Source organism: Pan troglodytes, chromosome 18 (genome assembly GCF_028858775.2).
Source record: "Pan troglodytes isolate AG18354 chromosome 18, NHGRI_mPanTro3-v2.0_pri, whole genome shotgun sequence".
Classification (NCBI taxonomy): Eukaryota; Metazoa; Chordata; class Mammalia; order Primates; family Hominidae; genus Pan; species Pan troglodytes.
In genome coordinates, this window is record NC_072416.2 from 4,756,698 (window position 1) to 4,769,671 (window position 12,974).

Sequence of the window (12,974 nt, forward strand, 5' to 3'; positions counted from 1 at the left end):
TCAACTAAAATACAAAAACAAAAATTAGCCGGGTGTGGTGGCGGGCACCTGTAGTCCCAGCTACTCGGGAGGCTGAGGCAGGAGAATGGTGTGAACCCGGGAGGTGGAACTTGCAGTGAGCCGAGATCGCACCATTGTACTCCAGCCTGGGCGAGAGCCAGACTCCGTCTCAAAAAAAAAAAAAATTAGCCAGGCGTGGTGGTGGGCACCTGTAATCCCAGCACTTTGGGAGGCCGAGGCAGGTGGGTCAACTGAGGTTAGGAGTTCAAGACCAGCCTGGCCAACATGGTGAAACCCTGTCTCTACTAAATACAAAAATTAGCCGGGCGTGGTGGTGGACACTTGTAATCCCAGCTACTCGGAAGGCTGAGGCAGGAGAATTGCTTGAACCTGGGAGGCAGAGGTTGTAGTGAGCCGAGATCGAGATGGCGCCATTGCACTCCAGCCTGAGTGACACAGCAAGACTCCATCTCAAAAAAAAAAAAAAAAAAAGAGAAACGTTGCAAGGAAAGCACTTGGTGCAGTCTGGGGTAGTCAGTGATTGTTACGGTTACGCAGGGGTCTGTTTTGTTCATCGACAGGGATCCCTGCACCTGCCGTGAGGCCATGTGTGTCACTCTGAGGCTGCCGGGAGAGCCTGCAGCCAGGAGCCCTGATGCTGCCTCCTCCAATGGCTAAGCGGACGCCCTCACTCAGCTCAGGCGCAGGAAGCCAGCACTGCTGAGAGCAGGCAACTGGCTCCGTAGGAGTGAGGATACTGCTCTGACAGCCACAGAGGCGCACATGACTCCCCCGTTAGCTCATCTTCTGTGTGGCAGATCACCTCTGCCGCCTTCCCGTCTGGGAGCACCTGAGTCACTGTGGTCACGTCTGCAGGCAACAGACAAAGGGTCCCCATTCGGACAGGGATGGACACCTGTTTGTCCCGACCCACCCGGTAGGGCCTCAGGGCCACCATGGTGAGCAGGCTGAAGGGGGGTGACCTCTCAGGAGGACACCAGACTGCTGCACACCTGGACACCGGAGAGAGCTTACCTGTGATGTCACCCACGTGCTGGGGTGACTCAGTGCTCCTCTCTCGGGTGGAAGTTGCGTTCGGTGCTGCCACAGTTCCTCCAACGTCTCCATGGCAACGTTCACACAGATTTCATAGAACATAAGGTGTTTGAGCTGGAAGGGACCTCAGAGATCGGCTCCTCCTGCCCCCTCATTTCATGGAGAGGGGAGCAGGCCCAGACAGGGAATGCCACATGCCCAGGGGCACATAGCAAGCCGGGGACCCCGCGGAGGGCACAGACCGCTGAGCTCCAGAGGAGGGTCTTGGGAGGTGCCCTGGGGGCACAGGCCGTGGCGGCTTTGCCACTCCCTGGCTTGCTAAGAGCCCCTTGAAGTCCAGCCCAGCTCTCTGCTGCTCAGCCACAGAGCTCTCCCTCGAGTGCCTGGCGGGAACAGGAGTAGGCAGGACAGGGCCCTGTCCTCAGGAGGCTCCCAGGCTGCTACAGCGGCCATGCAGCCGCCGGGGAAGGGCTGGAGAGCATCCAGGGAGCCAGAAGTGGGGCAGGAGGAGCCAGGGCAGGCTCCCTTGAGGGTGGGGCTCCAGGCAGAGTCTGGAAGCCTGAGGAGGCCTCACTCGTGCCTGCGCCCCCTCTCCTGGCACACAAGGGCCAGCCCGAGGGCCCCACTCTGGGGGCAGAGTGTAGGGAAGAGGCTGGAAAATGGGGGCCAGAAAGAGACTGTCCTGATCCATGGCTCCCAGGGGTCATTTTGGCTGGGGGCTCACAGCACACATCCTTCCAGACACCCAGGACAGTCAGAAGGAACTGGCAGGAGTTAGAGGGCACGGTGTAAGGATGCCAGGGGGCCGGGCCGTCAGAGGGTAACAGGAGCGAAAGTCCCAGAGCAAGGCCCCAAGGAGACCCAGGGCGCTCTCTCCCCTCGAGGACAGGAACCCGTGGAGACCTTCCCCTCCCTGGCAGAGCCAGCTCTGCACCAGAAGGGTGCGGGGCTGTAGCACCCCTCCCAGGGGAACACGGACCTCACTCTCCGCCCCCAGCTCCCAGGGCCCATCTCAAACTCAGACCCTGTCTCAGGGACCTGCCCTGGCCCACAGGACTCCTCTCTTCTCCAGGTCTGAAGATGCCAAGAATCCGGACATCCCAAGGCCTCCCTGCTGAACTTTCCCACCATGCCGGCCCCTGCCTTGCCCTCGCTGGCCCCCGCCTTGCCCTTGCTGGCTGCCTGTTCTAGTTTTATTTGTTGTTGTTGTTGTTGTTGTTTGAGATGGAGTCTTGTTCCGTTGCCCAGGCTAGAGTGCGGTGGTGCGATCTCAGCTCACTGCAAGTTCCACCTCCCAGGTTCACACGATTCTTCTGCCTCAGCCTCCCGAGTAGCTGGGACTACAGGCGCCCGCCACCACACCCGGCTAATTTTTTGTATTTTTAGTAGAGACAGGGTTTCACTGTGTTAGCCAGGATGGTCTCGATCTCCTGACCTCGTGATCTGCCTGCCTCGGCCTCCCAAAGTGCTGCTGGGATTACAGGCGTGAGCCACCGCGCCCGGCCTTTTTTTTTTTTTTTTTTTGTTGAGACCAAGTTTCGCTCTTGTCGCCCAGGCTGGAGTACGATGGCGCGATCTCGGCTCACCACAACCTCCGCCTCCTGGGTTCAAGCGATTCTCCTGCCTCAGCCTCCTGAGTAGCTGGGACTACAGGCGCCAGCCACCACACCTGGCTAATTTTGTATTTTTAGTAGAGACGGGGTTTCTCCATGTTGGCCAGGCTGGTCTCGAACTCCCGACCTCAGGTGATCTGCCTGCCTCGGCCTCCCAAAGTGCTGGGGTTTAGTCCATCTTTAATCCACTGCAGCATCCCACTGGTCTCTGCCCATGGGCATGGACTCTGACCCTCCCTTCCCTGCCTCCAGGCCTACAGCTTCTTTCCTGAAGGTCCTCTCTGTTCCTATTACCCCTCCCCTGGGTGACTGCAACCCCCATCAATCTCATCTCCAGGCCTACAGGCTCCACCATCCACCCCCTCCTGCCAGTCCCCAATATTCCTGTAGCACAGCGTCCTCTGTTGTTCTGCTCAAAAGCCACGCACAGCTCTCTACTTCCCGCTGTACAATTTCCAAGCTCCTAGGAATAACACTCAGGTTTCCCTTCCCAGCTGACCCCATCCTACCTTACCAGCTTGATTACCTCCCGCTTCCTCCAAGGAACTGGGCCACACTTTGGCCACCTCGGCACAAAGTGCCCATCTCCTAGCACTCTCAGCCTATGCATATTGACTCCCTCCACCTGGGGACTGTCTTTCTCTCTCGTGTCAGACTCTAGCTCAATCCTCAAAGCCCAGTGCAAACCCTCCCTCCTCCAGAAGCCTTGCCCTCACTACTGATCACACTTGCCTTAAATCTTTGTTAGCAAGGACATGTCCTCCTGAAGTGAGGCCTGTGTTTCTAAGTCACATTTCTTTCTCTGTTCTTTTCTTTCTTTTTTTTTTTTCCCCAGAGTCTCGCTCTGTCACCCAGGCTGGAATGCAACAGCACAATCTCAGCTCACTGCAACCTCCTCCTCCTGGGGTCAAGCGATTCCCCTGCCTCAGCCTCCCGAGTAGCTGGGATTACAGGCGTATGCCACCAGGCCCGGCTAATTTTTGTATTTTTAGTAGAGACGGGGTTTCACCATGTTGGCCAGGCTGGTCTCAAACTCCTGGCCTCAAGTGATCTGCCTGCTCAGCCTCCCAAAGTGCTGGGATTACAGGCGTGAGCCACCACACCTGGCCTCTTTCACCAATTTAATAACTGCTTATGGAGGCCCAGAGCTGGCTGCTGGGGACAGCAGTTGACCAAGACAAGCTGCTTCCTGTGCCCGGAGAGCTTACACTCCAGAGGGTGAAACAGATGGCAAAGACAGCAACCAAGAGGCATAATGATCAAAGATTCCGAGGCCTGCTGGAAGCCAAGGGAGGGGTCTGTGATGCAGGCACCCAGAGCTCCCCATTTTCAAGAGAAACCAGAGACTTGGATTTGTATGTAAACTCTCCTAATTTTAAAGGTTGCCAGCGCAAGCCCGTTTCCTCTGCTCTCTCAAGGCTCCCCTCCCCTCCTGGCCTCCCACTTTCTCCAGCGCGCCTGCCTCCTTCTCTTCCTGGGGGCCCCATCCGCACTCCTCCTCCTGCAGGATGCCCTACTTGCACCCAACTCCTCCTGCTGCCCGCGCCCTGGGGGTACCTGAGCAGCAGCTGGCAGGACGGGGTCCACTGGACTGGGAGTCCACTGCCCAGGACCCTGGGGCCAGTGCACAGCAGCTGCTGAGGCCCCCAGCTCAGACCCTGGGCCAGCCATCCTGAAAGAGGCCTTGTAGTGCGGGTGGACACCCGGAGTCCCCAGGGCTGCAGCTGCAGAAGCTAAATGCCTCTACCCGGGCACAGTGCACACACACTGGGGGTTGGTCTGGAAGAGCTGGGGGGCCAGAGGAGTGAGACAAGGAAGGGTTCTGAGAGGGCTTCCGGGTTTGCCCCCCAGCTCTGCCAGGTTCCTGGGGATTAAGTCTACAGGGATTTCTGCCATGGGACGGTTTATGTTCTCTGGAGCTGGAGTTCCCAGGAACAAATCTTAGCTCTGCCCTTCCTAGCCTGCTGACCTTGCACAGGCTCCTTGCCTTTCTGGGCCTCGGTTTCCCCATCTGGACACTGAGGGCAGTACCCACCTTGCAGGATAACTTTGAAGAGGTCGTGTGCCTGGCACACAACAGTGCTTGCTGTAGGGCAGGCTTCCACGGCCTCTGCCAGGCCCTCTCGAGGAATCACTCTGCTGGGCAGTGCCCCTCCATCTGTGTTTTCTCAGGCCTCTGACCCGAGAGGCAGCCAATTGTTTGGACTCTGGGCACTGCCAGCTGGGAGGGCTCAGGTCTCTGAAGGGCCCAAGGTCCTGGTGACAGCTGTCAGGTCTCCGGGGACAGCCGGGTCATCTCTCCAGCTCCCAAAGAAACACCAAGAAGCCCCCGCATGCCAAGGACACCACCCCTCTGGACCACTGTGCCCCAGCTCTGACCACTGCATTCCCATCTTCTCTGTGAGAGGGGGTGACAGAGCTCCAGTGCAGCCCAGGTTGGGGAGGTGGGTCTGCCAAGGACCAGCTTAGGATTTGGAGAATCGGCCCTGGCCACCTGAAGGTCCGAACCTGGAGGGGAAGGACAAGGGGCCAGCCACACAGCCTGGGCAGGGGCCTCTGCTTTCCACCTTTCAGACCCTGAGGGCAGAGTCCCGTGGGAGGGGACCCTCAGGGGGCCGGGGGCTGGCTGCCACAGCGACTTCCTCCTTCCCGCAGATCCCCAGGCGTGCACAGCAGGCAGAAGCTGTGGGGGAGATCGCCGCGCCCGCTGTGTCCTCCCGGTGACCAGCTGTCACCTGAGCCCAGGGCGCCTGCCCCAGCAGCCTGGTGTGTTTGCCAAGCCAGGGCTGGAGCTTCCTGGACCCGCCTACCCTGGAGGGGATGGAGCAGTGAAGGGCACCGGGCCAAGCGCTAGGCATCTGGGGCTAAGGAGACAGAAGCCCGCGGTGCCCGTCCATGCGGGCCCTCTGCCCCAGCACCCACATCTCAGGACACCCCTTCCTCCCAGGTCTGGCGGTCCAGTTTGGGGGTCACCGAGCTGGGGTGGTGTGCAGCCAGCAGAGGGGATTCAGGATCCCGGGGTGACTCCTGGCCCAGGCCTGTCACCCCACAGCTGGCTCCTGGCCCCAAGGCAGCCCCGGGCAGGGGTCGTGATCGGGGGCGGGACGGGGCCCGGACCTCCTGACCCCCCAGCCCCGCCGAGCGGGGGTGTATTTGCATGTCCCCGCCCCACGCACGGCATTGGCGGCGGCGGCGGGAGGCCGGGCCTGAGTGGCTGCGCGCCCGTGGAGCGGCGGGGGCGGGGCGCGAGCCGGGCGCCCGGGATGATGCCGCCGCCGCCGCCGCCGCCGCCGCCGCCGCCAGGGGAAGGGTTCGGGTTCGGGTCCGGGTCGGGCTCGGCTGGCGCGGGGTGCGGGACGGCCCAGGGCACGGCGGCTGCAGCGGGAGCACACTGAGCGCCCGCCCGCCATGTCCAGGAAGAAGACCCCCAAGAGCAAAGGGGCCAGCACCCCCGCTGCCTCCACGCTGCCCACCGCCAACGGGGCCCGACCGGCGCGCTCCGGGACTGCGCTTTCCGGCCCCGACGCGCCGCCCAACGGGCCCTTGCAGCCCGGCCGGCCCTCGCTTGGCGGCGGTGTCGACTTCTACGACGTCGCCTTCAAGGTGAGCCAGGCACCCGCCCCCCAGGCCAGCGCAGCAGGTGGCGCCCGGCCTGAGCCAAGGGTTGGGGGTCGGACAGGGGGTGCAGGGCCTGCGGCCCCAGGGCGCGGAGCCCACGCGGGAGGAACCCCGTGGGGCTTGCACGGTGCATCGTGCACACACAGCTGTCCATCCCAGGTCTGGGGTATCCAACAGCTGGCAGGGCCTGTCCCCCACCCCCCAGGCGGCATGGTGGCACAAGGGGTCCCGCGACCATCAGTGCCTGCGTCCCGCGCCCCAATGCCCAGGCCCCCGACTGGGGTCTCACCATTTCCCATATGCTGCCCTCCCTCAACCCAGCGGCTGTGGGCCTTTTTTTTTTTTTTTTTTTTTTTTTGCTGGGGGGAAGAGGTTTGCCAGATGGATGGGGAACCCTGGGACTCCAGACCAAGGCAGAGGCTGTGTGGACTTGGCAGGGGGCCGGGAGGACCATCTTTGGGTTTGGTAGCACAGGTTTCGGGGAGAAGGCCTGACTGCTGCCCACTTGCACCTCCCCCCAACCTCAGACTTGGCCCAGGTCCCTCTTCAGATCGAGATCTGATCCTAATGGGGCAAATTCCTCTTGAGCCTTGCTGGGGTCATGTCCCTACTGAGATGTGGAGAAGCCCCCGGCAGAGGCCTCCCCAAGTCTCTTAGGAGGTACCCAGCTGCCACCCCACCTGCTCCCCTCCCAGATGCTGTCCACCGTGTGGGGGTATGGACGTTAGGGAGGGTCCGGGATGCAGGTGGCTGCCCTCACTCCCCGCTGAGACGGCCACCGTGCAGAAGGACAGAGCAGCCCTAGCCTTTCAGAGGCAGACGCTGGGTGTCCAGCCCATCGGGGTCCCTGGCCCCGCTGAGCCTGCAGGCCTGGGCTGCCTCCCTCCACTCCTCACCTGCAGCCCCCTTCTGACCAGGCCAGCTCAGGGCAGACCAGACTCCCCCCAACCCTCCTGCTTGTCCTAGGTCATGCTGGTGGGGGACTCGGGCGTGGGGAAGACCTGTCTGCTGGTGCGATTCAAGGATGGTGCTTTCCTGGCGGGGACCTTCATCTCCACCGTAGGCATTGACTTCCGGGTGAGTGAAGGCCCTGGCCTGGCCCCACATCAGAGTCCTGCCGGTACCCCTGAGCAGCAAGTTCTCTGTGATCCCCGTGGTACCGACAGGCTCGAGGCCTGGACCCCAGAAGCTACCTGCCTCGACCTTCCAACACCTGGGCTGGTGGCTGCACCCGACGGAGCATAGTTAGTTGCCCTATGCCAGGGGCTGGCATTACCCAGGGACCATATCCTGTGCCTTGGGGGAGGCGGACACTGTTGCCTACAGGGCGGTGGGTCAGAGGAAGTCAAGGGCCACGTCCACTTGGGGCCAGCAGTGCTGCCTTGGTACAGAGGCCTTACTGGGCCCTAGAAGCACATGCTCCCTGCAGAGCCTGAGCGAGGGTTTCCAGGGCTTGCCTAGGGGAGAGGACCCTGCTCTTGGGTGAGGAGCGCCCACCCCCACCCCCACCAGCTGGAATTCCTCGTGCTGAGGTGCCGGCTTGTCCTCAGCAAATCTTAAATTTGCATTTTTCTCACCCTTTAATTAGAGCCAGTTAGAGGGAGGATGGAGGAAGGGCTGTTCCAGGGACAGGAAAAGGGGCTCCCTCCAGTCTGGGGAGCTGTTCTCTACCCCGTCTGGGGGGTTCCAAGTCCCCTCAAGTCCTCTGGGATGGAGTGACGCCTGAAGTGCCCGAGGGGGGCAGGCCAGTCCTGTCTGGTCCCCACTTCCCTCTTGGCTCTCGGGCAGGTGGTAAGAGGTGAGGCCATTTGGTTCGCACTCTCGTTCAGGGTGCCAGGGAAGGCGGTGTCCTCCCCAGCCCAGCAGATGGCCCTGCCTGGTTCCCGGGAGACCCAGAAGCACTCTGACAGCAGGAGCTCAGGCTGAGGGAGGTGGCACAGGTTCCAGCTGCCCAGGGCCTCAGACTGCGGCTGAAGCCCCCCGCCCCCACCCCAACAGATGGGACTGGGGCTAGACCACTCCCTGCCTTACGTCTACTCGTTAACTGGGAGGGCCCGGCTGGGGACGCTGCCAGGCAGTTCTGGGATCTGCGGTTACTGCCTTGGGTCAGACAGGCCCAGGCCCAGCCCTGACAATCCCAGCAAGGAGTGGCTTTAATTTTTCATTCTTTTGAAGCAGGGTCTCACTCTGTCGCCCTGGCTGGAGTGCAGTGGTGATCATGGTGGACTGCAACCTCCAACTTCTGGGTTCAAGCCATCCTGAGTCTTTCAAATTAGCAAAAAGAGCTACTGGGAAGGCTGAGGCATTGCAGCTCGTTAGTTCCTGCACCCGTGTGCAGATGAGGAAACCGAGGCAGTGTCAGTAAGAGGCCTGGTGGGGTCATGAGTTCAAATAAGTCAGCGTAAGAGGCTCTAAGCAGGAATAGTGCAGAGGCTGCGGGGAGAGGCCTGCACTTGCAGGTGTGGGTGAGGTCAAATTGGCTTAAAGGAAGCCTGCAGGGGCTGGGCTGGACCTGGGAGCTGGGAGGTCTCAGGGGACAGGAAGGCAGTGAAGCTAGTGGGGCCAGAGGCTGGGCTGGGCCCATGCCAGAGCTGCCTGGTTCTGTCTGTTTCAGAACAAAGTTCTGGACGTGGATGGTGTGAAGGTGAAGCTGCAGGTAAGGTGACTGGCAGAGGACAAGTTGGGGGACAGGGGACACCAGGGAGGGGCTGGACAGCCTGACCAGTGCCTGTCGCTGCAGATGTGGGACACAGCTGGTCAGGAGCGGTTCCGCAGTGTTACCCATGCCTACTACCGGGATGCTCATGGTGAGCCCCGGGGTACCTGGGCTGGTTGGGGCGGGGGTCTGAGCACCTGAGGGTGCAGGTGATGGTGGATGTCCTCACTGCCCTCTGTCCCCAGCTCTGCTGCTGCTCTACGATGTCACCAACAAGGCCTCCTTTGACAACATCCAGGTCAGTGGCTTTCCTGGTGGGGTGAAAGGGCCCTGATAGGGCCTGACCCATCCCAACCTCCTTCTGGTAGATGGCATCAGGGTTCCAAAGGACCCCGCTGAGAGAGGGGAGGGGGAAATGACAGCCTTCTGGGCTGGAGATGGCCCAAGTGGACCTGAGTGCCATTCCAGCTCCCTCAGCAGGAGCCTTTGTGTAAGGGACCTGTAAGGTGGGCTTCTGTATGTGGTACACGGGGGGTTATCACTTCTAAAGACAGGTATCCTGGCCAGGCATGGCGGCTCACCTGAGGTCAGGAGTTTGAGACCAGCCTGGCCAACATGGGGAAACCCCATCTCTACTAAAAATACAAAAATTAGCCGGGCGTGGTGGCACACACCTGTAATCCCAGCTACTCAGGAGACTGAGGTTGCAGTGAGCCAAGACTGTGCCACGGCACTCCAGCCTGGAGCAAAACTGTCTCAAAAAAATAAAATGGGCTGGGCGTGGTGGCTCACACTTGTAATCCCACCACCTTGGGAGGCTGAGGTGGGCGGATCACGAGGTCAGGAGTTGGAGACCAGCCTGATCAACATGGTGAAACCCTGTCTCTACTAAAGATACAAAAAATTAGCTGGGCGTGGTGGTGCGTACCTGTAATCCCAGTCACTTGGGAGGCTGAACCCTCCCAAGGTTCTCTGAACCCCAGGAGAATAGCTTGAACCCAGGAGATGGAGACTGCAGTCAGTCGAGATGGAGCCATTGCACTCCAGCCTGGGAAACAGGGCGAGACTCTGTCTCCAAAAAAAAAAAAAAAGATAAAGACAGGTGCCCTCTACAGTGTGTCCTGGAGGGCCAAAGTTCTGGGGCATGGGGCAAGCCATGCAGGGAGCCCCAGCCTGGTCTGCTGCCTCCCACAGGCCTGGCTGACCGAGATCCACAAGTACGCCCAGCACGACGTGGCGCTCATGCTGCTGGGGAACAAGGTGGGAGGCCTGGCTGTCCTCACCTGGGCCACAGGGCAGGGCAGGTGAGGGGGCAGGGGCCAACCATGGGCCAGCTGTCACCAAGACCCTGTGCCTGGGCCAGGTGGACTCTGCCCATGAGCGTGTGGTGAAGAGGGAGGACGGGGAGAAGCTGGCCAAGGTGAGTCAGGGCAGGGGGGTGGTGAGGGGGTGCCCCTGGAGGCTGCGAGCCTAGGCTGTCCCCGCCAGGCCACCACCTGGCTGGCAGCAGCTGTTTACAGGAGTATGGACTGCCCTTCATGGAGACCAGCGCCAAGACGGGCCTCAACGTGGACTTGGCCTTCACAGCCATAGCAAAGTAAGTCCTGCCAGTCACCAGGACTCCCCCAGCCCAGGGCCTGAATCCTCATTAGAGTCCAGGCCATCGTGTCCCCTTGTCACCCCCACTCCGCAGGGAGTTGAAGCAGCGCTCCATGAAGGCTCCCAGCGAGCCGCGCTTCCGGCTGCATGATTACGTTAAGAGGGAGGGTCGAGGGGCCTCCTGCTGCCGCCCTTGAACCTGGCTGAGCTCAGTCCTCTGGAGGAAGCCGCCCAGCCCCTAGAAGGCTGGACAGAGGGTCTCCAGGCCCTTCTGACTTTGTTGCCCTGTGGCCAACGCCCGAGTGTCTGTTTTCAGGAGCCCCAGGTCAAGCCTTGTCCCTTCCTCCTCCCAGCAACAGTCCCGACAAGCAGGCTTCTGAGAGCCCGTGGCCGCACACTGGCCGCCACGGAAAAGCAGTCTTCTGCACGGGACGGGGAGCAGCAAGTGGACAGACTTTGCCACGGTGCTCTGCTGCCCCCTCCTGGGCACGTCCAGGTGAGGGAGGGCTGGGGCTGGCACCACGCACAGTGCCTAACCCTAGAAAAGCCATGTCTTCAGCCGCACATGCTCAGGCAGCTAAGGGAGGACGCCTGCCCACGCCTGGGACAGAAGGCTTCACTGCTAATCACATCGTGCATCTGTGTGTCCTGGGAGCTGCCTGCTCCCCGCCCACCCTCTAGGAGGCTCTGGCTCAAACAGCAATAGGGTCTTCCTCACTGACCTTGGAGGATGCCTGTGGCCTTGTGATAAAATGTGGGAAATCACAGAAAACACCAGAAACAACAACTGCCAGCCCGGCCACAGCTGAGGTCTGTGATTTCCGAGCACGCTCCACCTTGCACTCAACTTGGCCTTTTGATTGCAAGCCTTTGTTTTCAGTCCTAGTGAATAAAGTTGTGTTTTCTGGAGCGTCCGTCTCATCTGTTGACAAAAATCCACTTCTAGAACAGGATGCTGGAGTTTGAGAGACTCAGCAAGGCCCAGAACCCTCAGCAGGTGTGTGGCTACCATTCCTCCATGGCCCATGGCTGCCTCCCTAAGGAGGCACATGGGAACCCTAGGTGGTGTCAACTTCCCTCCACAAATCTCAAAAGCCTTTTTTGGACTCACCCTGGGGCAAAAGGCATGAAAAACAGTATTTGGCTGGGCGTGGTGGCTCACACCTGTAATCCCAGCACTTTGGGAGGCTCAGGTGGGCAGATCACCTGAGGTCAGGAGTTTGAGACCAGCCTAACACGGAGACACCCTGTCTCTACTAAAAATACAAAATTAGCCGGGCGTGGTGGTGGGCGCCTGTAATTCCAGCCACTTGGGAGGCTCAGGCAGGAAAATCGCTTGAGGCGGAGGTTGTGCCATCGCACTCCCGCCTGGGAAACGAGCAAAGCTGTCTCAAAAAAAAAAAAAAAAAAAAAAAAATCACGGGCAGAAATGGAGAAGGCAATCCCGAGATGAAAAGTCACTGGTAACGAGCTTCCGTTTTCATGTCTCCACCCTTTTCCAAGATTGCCTGTGGATCAGCCAGACCTCTGGGGTGCCAGAATAGGAAAATAAAGACACTTGAGAGAAAACCGAATCAACTCACTACCTTTGCTTTATTGCTAAGCACTTCAATAGACACAGCGCCCACCTTACCGCTAGGCCCTCCGGATTGAGGTTTACTTAGGTTCAAAACTTGCAGCCGGCTCGCGACGAAACCTGAAAGTCAGCGCCAAAATGTAGACATTAAGTCCCCACTCCTTCGTTTCGGGCAACACCTATTTCCACTCTCAGCTCCCCGTCAGGAGTGCGCACCCTCAAGCCTCAGTCTTGCTAAATAATCAGACTGCACGTGCAGTTTTCATACGAGGTGTCAGAAGTCAAAGCAATTCATCACAGACTGGGAGAATAAGGGAACCCAAGCCCGGCCCAGTCTTACCTGCAGGTAGCTGAGGGCCTGAGATTCGGGAAGAAACCTTTAAACGCTAAGGGACAAAGTGGAGCGTAGGCCAGGCCTGGACGCCCAGGGACCTGGCCGGCCTGCAGCGTTCGGACGGCCCTCAAAGCCACGCTCGTGGCTCAGTTCGTCCCAAGAGCGTAGCACATGGCAAACATATTAACAAACCTCTTCCGCTTCGGACTCGACCTCGAAAAGACAGGGGCGGGCGAGGCTCAAGCTTTTATAGAAACTGTCCCACCTCTGTCATTGGGCTATCCTGGCGGAAGTGCCCGCCTTACCTTGCCGCTGGTACGCTCCGCTCCCTGCCGCGTTGTTTCCACTAATCGTACCGTGGCATTTCTTCTGGAGACGGTCTCTCAGACCCAGACCCGAAGCTCCTCCCTTATGCAGAGTCCGTGAAGCCTAACGGTGAGTGACGGATGAACAAAGCCAATCAGACTTCGATCTGCAACATAGAGTGATTCTGAAGCTGCCAATCCCGCCCCGCGACGACGA

General features: G+C 59.9%; 1 protein-coding gene, 1 long non-coding RNA gene and 1 other non-coding gene across 5 annotated transcripts; 1 reads left to right on the top strand and 2 right to left on the bottom strand.

Moving 5' to 3' along the window:
• Window positions 1-5,191: 5,191 nt before the first annotated feature.
• On the top strand, window positions 5,192-11,451 carry RAB26 (RAB26, member RAS oncogene family). 3 transcript variants are annotated; one of them, XM_024350060.3, is made up of 10 exons: window positions 5,192-5,616; window positions 6,086-6,272; window positions 7,254-7,364; window positions 8,902-8,943; window positions 9,028-9,094; window positions 9,189-9,241; window positions 10,138-10,203; window positions 10,307-10,363; window positions 10,464-10,540; window positions 10,637-11,451. In XM_024350060.3, the coding sequence occupies exons 3-10, from the start codon at window positions 7,257-7,259 to the stop codon at window positions 10,737-10,739; spliced, it is 573 nt and encodes a 190-aa protein (XP_024205828.2). In that variant the 5' UTR covers window positions 5,192-5,616; window positions 6,086-6,272; window positions 7,254-7,256; the 3' UTR covers window positions 10,740-11,451. The 3 variants fall into 3 exon arrangements, with proteins under 3 accessions (XP_024205828.2, XP_054524717.2, XP_024205826.2); XM_054668742.2 differs by having other exon boundaries at window positions 5,325-5,616; window positions 10,432-10,540; XM_024350058.2 differs by lacking the exon at window positions 5,192-5,616 and having other exon boundaries at window positions 5,912-6,272.
• Window positions 11,452-12,116: 665 nt separating this feature from the next.
• LOC750068 (uncharacterized) lies at window positions 12,117-12,916 on the bottom strand. The gene is made up of 2 exons (XR_128867.6): window positions 12,459-12,916; window positions 12,117-12,238 (listed from the first exon to the last, which is right to left on the bottom strand). It is a non-coding gene; the product is annotated as an uncharacterized LOC750068 (long non-coding RNA).
• On the bottom strand, window positions 12,339-12,421 carry LOC112205940 (small nucleolar RNA SNORD60). The gene has a single exon (XR_002940076.1). It is a non-coding gene; the product is annotated as a small nucleolar RNA SNORD60 (small nucleolar RNA).
• Window positions 12,917-12,974: the final 58 nt, after the last annotated feature.